General features: G+C 40.2%; 2 protein-coding genes across 10 annotated transcripts; one reads left to right on the top strand and one right to left on the bottom strand.

Moving 5' to 3' along the window:
- Nucleotides 1-1,157: 1,157 nt before the first annotated feature.
- snrpa (small nuclear ribonucleoprotein polypeptide A) lies at nucleotides 1,158-3,811 on the bottom strand. 6 transcript variants are annotated; one of them, XM_026191559.2, is made up of 7 exons: nucleotides 3,701-3,811; nucleotides 3,307-3,431; nucleotides 2,984-3,156; nucleotides 2,727-2,897; nucleotides 1,883-2,059; nucleotides 1,697-1,785; nucleotides 1,158-1,609 (listed from the first exon to the last, which is right to left on the bottom strand). In XM_026191559.2, exons 2-7 carry the CDS (start codon nucleotides 3,377-3,379, stop codon nucleotides 1,450-1,452), a joined length of 843 nt encoding a protein of 280 aa, XP_026047344.2. In that variant the 5' UTR covers nucleotides 3,380-3,431; nucleotides 3,701-3,811; the 3' UTR covers nucleotides 1,158-1,449. The 6 variants fall into 6 exon arrangements, with proteins under 6 accessions (XP_026047344.2, XP_026047346.2, XP_026047345.2 ...); XM_026191561.2 differs by having other exon boundaries at nucleotides 3,307-3,387; nucleotides 3,701-3,767; XM_026191560.2 differs by having other exon boundaries at nucleotides 3,307-3,390; nucleotides 3,701-3,764.
- actmap (actin maturation protease) lies at nucleotides 3,795-9,270 on the top strand. Of its 4 annotated transcripts, none has more exons than XM_026191554.2 (8): nucleotides 3,797-4,210; nucleotides 4,328-4,371; nucleotides 4,454-4,649; nucleotides 7,735-7,803; nucleotides 8,017-8,141; nucleotides 8,364-8,493; nucleotides 8,598-8,668; nucleotides 8,783-9,270. In XM_026191554.2, the coding sequence occupies exons 3-8, from the start codon at nucleotides 4,480-4,482 to the stop codon at nucleotides 9,112-9,114; spliced, it is 897 nt and encodes a 298-aa protein (XP_026047339.2). In that variant the 5' UTR covers nucleotides 3,797-4,210; nucleotides 4,328-4,371; nucleotides 4,454-4,479; the 3' UTR covers nucleotides 9,115-9,270. The 4 variants fall into 4 exon arrangements, with proteins under 4 accessions (XP_026047342.2, XP_026047339.2, XP_026047341.2 ...); XM_026191556.2 differs by having other exon boundaries at nucleotides 4,459-4,649; XM_026191557.2 differs by lacking the exon at nucleotides 4,328-4,371 and having other exon boundaries at nucleotides 3,795-4,210; nucleotides 4,459-4,649.
- Nucleotides 9,271-9,797: the final 527 nt, after the last annotated feature.

Raw genomic sequence — 9,797 nt, forward strand, 5'->3', positions numbered from 1 at the left:
ATGAACCAGGAGAGTCGCAAATGTGTGATGCTACATGGAAAAATCTGTCAGTAATGTTCCCGGCACCTTGTTGAATGCATAGCATGAATGGATAGATACTAGCAAGGTGTACCTAACAGTACCCAGTATAGAGTTTATCCAGTTATCACTACTGAACAACCTAAAACTTCAGGTCCACCTACCCTTTGTTTTTTGAAATACTAGAAATTGCATAAACTAGGTTCAATGATAAATCAAATCGCCGTAAAATATCTACACAGCTGTATGGAGGCCCATTTCCAGCAACAAGCCTTCCTGTTTTAATGTTATGATGTGACTTAATGCACAATTTTTATCCGAAATTTTTTTTAGTAGAGTAGAAAACAAAATATTCACGCAAGTGTCCAGAGAATCAAGTCTGTTTTCATGTTTGCTTCATAATACAATGATCCTCTAAAAATAATATCTTTGTTCTGAAATGCAGCAGAACCCTTTTTCTACAAAAGCAGCCCTCACATCTGTGACAGGTATGTACTACTGGCTCGAACACAAAAACAATTATACTGCGGTTTGAGAAGCACATTCACACATCTTCAATTAGCAGCTTCATTATCTCATTTCAACAACACCAGTCTCAACACGAACACTGCAGTTTTGGAGGTGTAATAGCGTGCGAGCATTTGTTGGGGGAGCAGATGACGAAACGCTGCAACAATGCAACACCAGCCATCCATTAAATAATATACCAATGATTAATGCCAAATACAGGGAGAGAAAGTGGCTTCAGAGATCTAGGTTCTACTTCAAAGCACAAACTAAATGAGATTCCAGTGCATTTATTTTACAAGTAGGATGGCTACGGTGAATTATATGGAGTCCCATAAAGTTTCCATGTTTTGTAATAATCAGAAGACTCCAAAGAACTAAATTTTCTGCAGATGCGGTCTAAATTCAGACTGCAGCACACAGCATTGGTATTCTTTAAAAATAAAAAAATAAAAAAACACAGGGTTTTCTCAATGCTGGTTTCTCCTTCTACATGTTGTGCAGCTGAAGTTGTTTAAACATGAGATCCTTTTGACTACAGGGACTTGAGAGAAAATGTTTAACACAAGAGGAGAGAAAGCATCGCCTATTGGCAGAAAGCTCAAACTGCAGCTTAAATGAAGAGCAGCACATTCTTAGAACAGTTTTATTTATAAAAAGAAAAAGAAAAGCTCCAGGTACAATGTCTGGTAAACCAGACTCTGGGTGCAATGCTTTATGACAAATATAGAAGACATATCAAGCTGCTTGTGGATTTTGATGTAAAGCTAAAAAATAAAAAATTAAAAAAAAATAAAAAAAATAAAAAAAAAAGACACCAGCTTGACACATACTTACGTGCAACCCTGAAAGTCAATTTCTAAGAATAAATCACAGTCAGATTTACTGCAAGTTTAAAAAACAAAGACCACCCTTCCTGAGAGCTTATTTCTTAGCGAATGAAATCTTCATTGCATTCGTCTGTGTGATCTTGAAGCCTTGTAGTGCATCTCGTGCAGCTCCGGCCTGCACCTCGTTCTCAAACTCCACAAATGCGATGTCGTGGCGTCCGGGGACCAGACGCACCTCTTTGAAACCTGGGAACCTAAAACGCACACACCAACAGTTAGGCTCAGCCTATAACAGACACAAGCGTGCAAAACTAGATCTAGAGAATGGGTTTGCTACTGACTGGTTGAAGAGCATGGACAGCATGAGCTCGTTGGTCTCCTCCGGCAAGTTGGTGAGGAAGAGGATGTGATTGGGGGGATTTTCTGCAACCTACGAGTACACATTGGATATCAGAATCAATCAACCAGAAAAATATCAATTTATTAAATTAAATGAAGACACAACATGCTCTGTGACAAAACACTACCTGCTGGGGCATTTGTCCAGGCATCTGCCCAGGCATCATCTGACCAGGAGGAATGGCACCAGGGGGCATCTGGCCAGGTGCCATCCCTGGAGGTGGCATCATGCCTGGAGGGGGCATGTAAGGTGGCTGGCCAGGCATGTGCATCATACGGGGAGCCTGGCTCATTGGAGGCATTCCCTAAAGAGTGAAGAGCTTGTTAATAGAAAACCCGATGTCCATTTTCCTCTTCTGAGATGTGTGTGCTACTATTTACATTTGTCAATGAAAATAGGGTCAGTTTTCAATCACACAAACTGTTCTAAATGCAGGAGAAACTTTCTCCCTTTGCTTTTGTTTCCTTATTTATTAATATTGTTCCTAAAAGGTTCATCCCAATTCAGTATCATGTTTTTTGTTCTGCAACTTGAGCTGAAAACATGTTTTAGCCATAAGAACAACTTCATTGATAACAAACGGAAATTCATATGTTTGACACAGCTCATCTGCCATTTGTAGAGAATGATTTTCTGTATCTATATATCGAAGTCTGCTGTATGCAATGTAGAAAGCCATGGACCCAGGACAGTCCCCTGTGGAGCCCTCATGTTGCTCATTAATGTCTCAGAAACACACCTGACAAACTGTGGCCTTTCTTTAGGGTATTCTGTGATCCAGGAAACAGTAGGAATCTACTATAAAACATCTACTCTATAGAACAAAATAACCAAGAATTTTCCAACATATTAAAGTTCGAAATCTCAGGGTTTTTATACTTTGTGTCTCTGCCCACACTTTGGCTCAGAGCTCCTTGTGAATACATGATAGTTGCCAAAATAACCAATAAAACAGCTCTGGCTCCACTTACAGGCATAGCGGCAGGCACACCAGCGACCATGGCTGCACCAGCTACACCCTTCTTTGGTCCAGTGCCATCGGGTCCTTTGATCTTCTTCTTCTCTTTTTTGCGGTCACGCTCTACGTAAGTCCCCTTCATTTTAGCTATGATGTCAGAGTCAGTCTTTGAATACTGTATGCGCTGCAGGACCAAACAGAAAGATCACATGTGACACACAAACTATGGTAAGCAGCAGTTGTGTGATATTCAGTGTTTAGTTACCCTACCATCGGTTTATCATAGAAGGGGAAGCCCTGCATGGATCTCAGCGCATTGGAGGCGCTGTTAATCTCTTTGAAGATAACAAAGGCCTGACCCTTCATCTTTATGTTTCGTGCCACCAGGATATCCAAAATCTGTCCGAACTGTGAGAAGATGGCGTACAGCGACTTTTTCAGCTCTGCAGTAAAAAAACAAAACAAAACACACACACACACACACACACACACACACACACACACACACACACACACACACACCACAAAACATAAAATGATTACTCTGGTTGTGCTTATTTAAACGGAAAGAGATTTCAACGTGCAAACCTCACCATCTTTCTTGATCTTCTCATTCAGGTTGTTGATGTAGATAGTATGATTTAGCCGGACATCCGGGGTGGCCATCCTTTAATCTGCTGATGAGCGTTTGATGAACGTTTGTATCTTTAGAGACAGTCTGAGGCACAGTTTAGATTAGATGCTAAGTAGCTAACTAGCTAGCGACCGTTAGCAAACACTCACCAAACGTGACGGGGAGGGTTAGCCTGCAAGCTATCTACTACAAATTAACACCTTGTTTGGTGTTTTACATGTATATACTAATCACCCAAATACTTAAGATCGTCACAAAAAGCTCAAATGCATTATTTAAGTACATGAAAGCGCGGAAGAAGTGTTTCTTTATAAGAAAATTAACGATTCAAGTCTTTAGCTTGACGTTCCTACCTGATGAATGAAAACCCGGTCTTCACAAATCCCGTTTTCTGTTCTCGCGATAACAGTGCAAGCGTAACTTCCGATGTTTAACATCCGTGTCCCATTTTATTATTTTTTTCCTGTTGTAGCTGTTTCCAATCATTGTGGCAACATAACATTTTGTGTCACAGTTTTGGCTAAAAATATAACATAGGGGCAGACATTCTGATACAATTCTTCTCAGAGTTCAGATTATGGTGTGGCACATATTTTAGTCCGGGTTATTTTAGCGCTTTTTTAAATTCTTATAATTTATCTTTAGCTTCATATTTAACTAGCAGTTAGAGTCATATGTATTAATTTTGCAGTTGGTACTGAGATAATTTAGATGCACTGGAGGGCGGTATGTTTCTATGTTCCTGAGGAGTGACTACACAAAGAAGAAGAAGAAGAAGACGCAGCGCGAGAGTAGTACTGCCAAATATGGGGACAAGCCGGGTGTCGTTAGCTGGCTTTGCTAGTTAGATAAGTGGGTGTGGGGTAAGTGTACAAAAGACCATAAACCAAGTACTTGTATATGATTTCTGCACACCAGTTTGCACTAAAATAGTCTCCAACATCGAATAACGTTCGTCATTTGGTCCTGTATGTTGACAGGTTTAGTTATTAGCTTATTATAAGAAGAAGTCGAAGTTGGGCAGGTAGTTGCAGGTTCTATAATTACAGTTTATACTGGCTTGCTGCAGCTTGCCCCCGTTTTCTAACTAATTTCTACTTTATTAGTCCAGAATTCCTCAGGATAAAAGAAGATGTCAATGGAATGCTCCCTGCCACCTCCACCTCCTCCACCTGCTCCATGTACACCACCTCAAACGTCAGCACCAAAGAAGAAGCTGTATCAGACTATAGCCAGCAGTAGACGTGCTGTAGAGGGAGATCACACAGAGGCTTGCTTGCTGATCAGTCAGAGGGAGACCAGGTCAGGTTTTTATCATGAATGTTTTCGCTTTGTGTGGAAAATTGATAAATCTGCACATAAATCTGCACATTTTTAAGTGCTCACATGCTTGGCAGACATTTGTCACACACAGTCATGCTCAAGTTGATCAAGCGGATCCATTGTGCAGTTCAAATGTTTCATCTGCCAGCACAGCCATACAGGTTATTGATTAAAAATCCATGTGCAGCATAATCAGCCATGACTGTGTAACTTATCTTTGATGATGTTTTTAGGGACAAACAACACAACCATGCGCTTAAACTAATCAAAGACACAGGAACTAAAAACCAAACATAAGAGGCAAGGATTCACCAAGTGAGTAATGTAACAGAGGGACACCTAACACAGAGACAACAACTTAACTACAAGATACAAGAAGACACGTGGGGAGGCTAGGCTAAACAAAGAGTTACCTATTAATAACCAATATAAACCAGAATTCAAGTAAAAAGCTTAAAAATAAAAATCTTAAGGAATAACAGTGAAAAGAAATCTAAAGTCCAGAAAACCTAAAACATAACAAAACCCACGGACCAGGACACATCTCAGAATGTACAGTTATATAATCCAGAACCAGTGAGCAGTGAGATAAAGTATTGACAGAGCAATATATGCATCTATTTTCTGCCACTTATGTGGGTGGTGGGGGCAGCAGACCTCCTTCTCATCTTCCTCCATCTCTCCTGAGGGGACAGTGGGTTTGCTCGGGAAAATCTCAGAGATATAATCTCTTCAGTGTGTCCTGGGCCGGCCCAAAATACCTCTCCTGTATTGTCCTGGAGGCATCCTGGTCAGATGTCTGAACGGATGAACTTATGAGTCGATAAGTGTCCCACAATCAGAATCAGGATACTTTATTAATCACACAGGTAATTATGTGATCACAGCTGCTCCAAGACGTTAAGAACAGTAACTAGCTAAACTAAATGAAATAATGCTACAAAGTTACAAAATATAACAAATAACTGTAATATACCTAAATGGCTGTAATTATGAATTAAAGTAAAGAGAGACCTTAACTAGCTTGCAGTGATGAAAATGAATCTCACAGGAAGGATGAAAGACAGTAGTAAAGTGAGAGATTTGTTATTTAATTAAAAAGTTTAAAAATAGTACACGCACAGACACCACAATGGACTGTATACAAAGAGTGTGTTTCTCTGATGGTTATGTTGTTTTGTATTGAGTACTACTACAACTTTGCTACAAAGTTGCATTATCCTATTATATTGTGATATTATTGCATTGTAGCTTAACCCCAAGAACAGAGAGTTGCCTGAATATATCTCTGACATGGAGTCAATAAAACTGAATGTCAAGATTGGGGCAAAAGTCCTGAGCCAAGAGTGAGACCTTCTTGTCATTTTTTTAAAATTGGTCTTTAACAATAGTTCTTCAGACTTTCTGAAGGTCTTTGAAAAGTTTTTCTTTGGGCATTGGCTGCTTTTTCCACTCATTCTCAGTCCAGTCCTCCCATTTGACGTTTATTCAGAGGAATAATCTTTTTTGTGCAACTTAATATTGACCTATGAATCATAGCATAAAAAAGGGAACCTAACTCAAACCGTTGTCAGTGTGAGTCACATTACAGACAACTTGGAAAAGTACTTATTTTAAATTGTATCTTTGGGCACTTTGTTACTAGCAGCCTATTATATAAAAACATAATTTGTTCCCATTTCTTTAGTTGAATCTATGAAAAAGTGTCAGATAATACAATTTGGCAGACATAAAATGGTATTTTTGCTTGGTGTGTAGTGTGTTCTTAAATATTTGAGAAAATTGCAAAATAGAAGACAAAAGAAGTGAAAGGCCTAAAAAACTTCAGCAGATGAAAAATATCTGGAAGAAATGTCCTTGTAAAATAAGAAGAAATCCATTAAAGACTGGAAGCAGAATCAGATGGATCTGGCCTTTCAGTTTATCCATCTACTGTTCACTGAAGCCTCATCAGAAATGGTCTCACTGAAAGTGTGTCTTTCAAGAAGCTGTTCTTAAGGAAGGAAAACAGGGAGAAAAGGCTGAGGTATGCCGAATTACACGAGATGGAATTATAAATGCAGAAAAATACCATCACATTTTGATCCACCATCAGTACCATCTGGAAAGCATCTAACTGGCAACAAATTCATTTTCAGCATGACAATGATTCCAAACACAGTGTCAGTGGAATAAAGGTGACCCTGATCCAGCACTAACTATGTGCTGCAATAGGTGTAGGCTGCTGGGGGATTCCCATGATGCACTGAGTGCTTCTTTAGTCACCTTTCTCACTCACTATGTGTTAATAGACCTCTCTGAGTTGAATCATTACTTATTAATTATCTCTGGCTCTCTTCCGTGGCATGTCTTTTGTCCCGTCTTCCTCCCCTCCCCCCTCATCCCAACCGGTCACGGCAGATGGCGGCTCTTTCCTGAGCCTGGTTCTGCTCAAGGCTTCTTCCTGTTAAAAAGGGAGTTTTTCCTTCCCACTGTTGCCAAAGTGCCTGCTCATAGGGGGTCGTATGGTTGTTGAGTTTTACTCTTTATGTATTAATGTAGGGTCTACCTTACAATATAAAGCACCTTGAGGCGACGGTTGTTGTGATCTGGTGCTGTATAAATAAAACTGAATTCCACTGAATTGAATGAAAAGCAGTCATCATCCAAAGACAACCTATTTCAAATTTTATAGCAAAACGGGATGAAATGAAGGGTGGCTCAAGACGTTTGCACAGTACTGTACATGATAGTCCTGTGAAAGAAGCTTTTTATAATGCTGGCATTTGACTCCTCAAAGTATCCTGAAACCTTAGCAGCCAATACAGTTATCAGCCAGTTGATTAACACGTGACTATAAAAGAATCAGAAAGCAGGGATTAGAAACAGTTGGGGATAGGAAACACTCACATGCCGTAAACTGCTACAGTTTTGATGCAGATAATATGACACAACATATGGAACTGATGCTTAGAATTGATTCATGGCTGAGAAAAAAACTTTTTCATTTGTGTAAGTGCAGCAGATAAACGGTTAACAAGCTCCATGCCTTCGTGTTATGCAGTGCCATTTGTTTGTTCTTCAGTTTCAGGAAGGACCTGCAGTGGATTCTGGCGAACACCTACGTGCCATCACTCATTCAAGATGGTCCACAGTAAGTCACTAAAGTGAAGTGTCACTGTAATACCTGTCACTCAACAACTCAATCTATTTTTGGTTAAGAAGTATGTTGCATAGCACGCCAGTTTCCACAACAATTTTAAACTTCTGTAGTATTTTATTGTTTTTAGTTATTTGGTTTACCTGACTTCTTTTACGTGAGTGGGTGACATATTTATTCAGTGTGTTATTTCTGGTAACTTTGTAGGTGTGGTCTGGTGGCTTTGTGGATGGCTGCTTACCTACGGCAGCCGCGGCTGAGTGTCGACATGGAGACGGTGGTTCAGACAGCTCTGAGCAGGGGATACACGGCTCAGGGTGAAATGTTCTCGGGTATAAAATAAAAATGTGTGAACTCTTCAGGTCTGTTTGTATTTGGGAGCAAAAAAAAAAACGCAAAAGAAACAGGTGGAGGCTGTGATTAAACATTTGGAACTTTATGACACATTTTGCAGCCGATATTTAATTTAATGTTTCACAAGCAAGTAAACATTCAGTTTCAAGCTGGTGAATTTTGATTTCTTTATGTTCTCATTAAGCTTTTTATTTTGTCAGCTGACAATATGGCCCTGCTGGCAGAAGAGGTGTGTGGCTGCAAGGCCAAGCTCCTTTCGGGGGGTCTGAGTGGTAATAATGCTGCAGCCATCATCTCACACCTGTGGGGGAGACAGCCTGTTCTCATCCCGTATCCTGGACCAAACCATGGGGAAAGGGTTGCTGTGAAGGAAAAGCAGTAGATTTGGATTTGTGATTAAAGAGAAAAGCAAAACTCCTTGACAGTTTTTACAGCTATGACGAGGATTACAACCACGAGCCGTGCCAGCGTAGTGGCCACAGAGCGCACTGGGCAGTTGCTTCAGGTAAGAATGAATAGCTAACCCAACCTAAGGCAGGGTTTATTATGTAGGATTTCCCTTAAAGTGAGCCTAGTTTGACTAATCAGACCACACAGTAACAGAGTTTATTCATTCCAGGCGTTCTCCTCGGTGTGGACCAGGGGAGTGTGAGTAAAGAGCATGTTCAGCCTGATCCCTCTCTGCCGTGGCTCTACCTCGCCGCCGACAGCAGCTCATCTTGTCCTGCCGGCAGCACGGCGCTCAGAGATGTTTACATCCTCGCTAAGCAAGGTAAAAGCATGCGCTACCAGCTGTGGAGTTTGGACACTGTAGCTCAGAGCAATGGGCAGCTGAGGATGATGGACCCTCAGAGAGCCAGTGATGGCACCAAGTATGTGGTTCCCAAAGGAGGGGTGGAGGCCGGTCTGGCTGGAAAGGCGGTGATGCTCCACACAAGATCCACACAGTGAAGCAGACACACATTATTTATTTAATTAAAAGGGCTTTAAAGTACCGTAAGGGTTATCAGGGAGAAGCCACACCCACATGTTCAGCCATGCTCTGGTCACTGTTTTTGTAAAATGTGTAGTCGTCTTATAATTTTCCACTAACAAGGATTGTGTCAGTTTAACTGTAAAAGCTAGCTATATATATATATATATATATATATATATATATATATATATATATATATATATATATATATATATATATATATAAATTTTTTTTTTTTTTTTTTTTTTAGAATATCCACAATTTATTTGGAGAGGAACAGTGTTTATGTAATTTTTGCCTGTTACACCACCTTAATGGATTTTAAAATAAACAGTTAAGGAGACAGACCGTGTAATTTATCTGGAGGAATTTGTTTGGAACATTTATTTTCTCGAACCAAGCTCAATCTTTCCAATTTTTCAATCAGATCACTGCTTTTGGAAAAAAGCATGCTCATAGCACAGTACCGAATATGCAATGATATACTTAATAGTAACGTAATACTATTTTACGTCAGATGCACAGCTGGACGCTGCTCTGGGTCAGTCGGCTCTCTGAAAAGATTCCTCTACCTCCACCAATCCCAACTCTGCCAACAAGAGCTCGAACTGCCCCACTGACATCCTGAAATATGCACGAAAGCAGTTGTGACACAGCT

The sequence above is a fragment of the Astatotilapia calliptera genome, chromosome 14 (genome assembly GCF_964374335.1).
Source record: "Astatotilapia calliptera chromosome 14, fAstCal68.1, whole genome shotgun sequence".
Classification (NCBI taxonomy): Eukaryota; Metazoa; Chordata; class Actinopteri; order Cichliformes; family Cichlidae; genus Astatotilapia; species Astatotilapia calliptera.

Coding starts and splice junctions, on each gene's coding strand:
- snrpa (XM_026191559.2), bottom strand. CDS start 3,379: ATGGCCACCCCGGATGTCCGGCTAAATCATACTATCTACATCAACAAC. Junction 3,157..3,306: donor TGAGAAGATCAAGAAAGATG/GTGAGGTTTGCA, acceptor TTTTTACTGCAG/AGCTGAAAAAGTCGCTGTAC. Junction 1,610..1,696: donor CTGTCCATGCTCTTCAACCA/GTCAGTAGCAAA, acceptor TGTGCGTTTTAG/GTTCCCAGGTTTCAAAGAGG.
- actmap (XM_026191557.2), top strand. CDS start 4,480: ATGTCAATGGAATGCTCCCTGCCACCTCCACCTCCTCCACCTGCTCCA. Junction 4,650..7,734: donor ATCAGTCAGAGGGAGACCAG/GTCAGGTTTTTA, acceptor TTTGTTCTTCAG/TTTCAGGAAGGACCTGCAGT. Junction 8,669..8,782: donor GCACTGGGCAGTTGCTTCAG/GTAAGAATGAAT, acceptor TATTCATTCCAG/GCGTTCTCCTCGGTGTGGAC.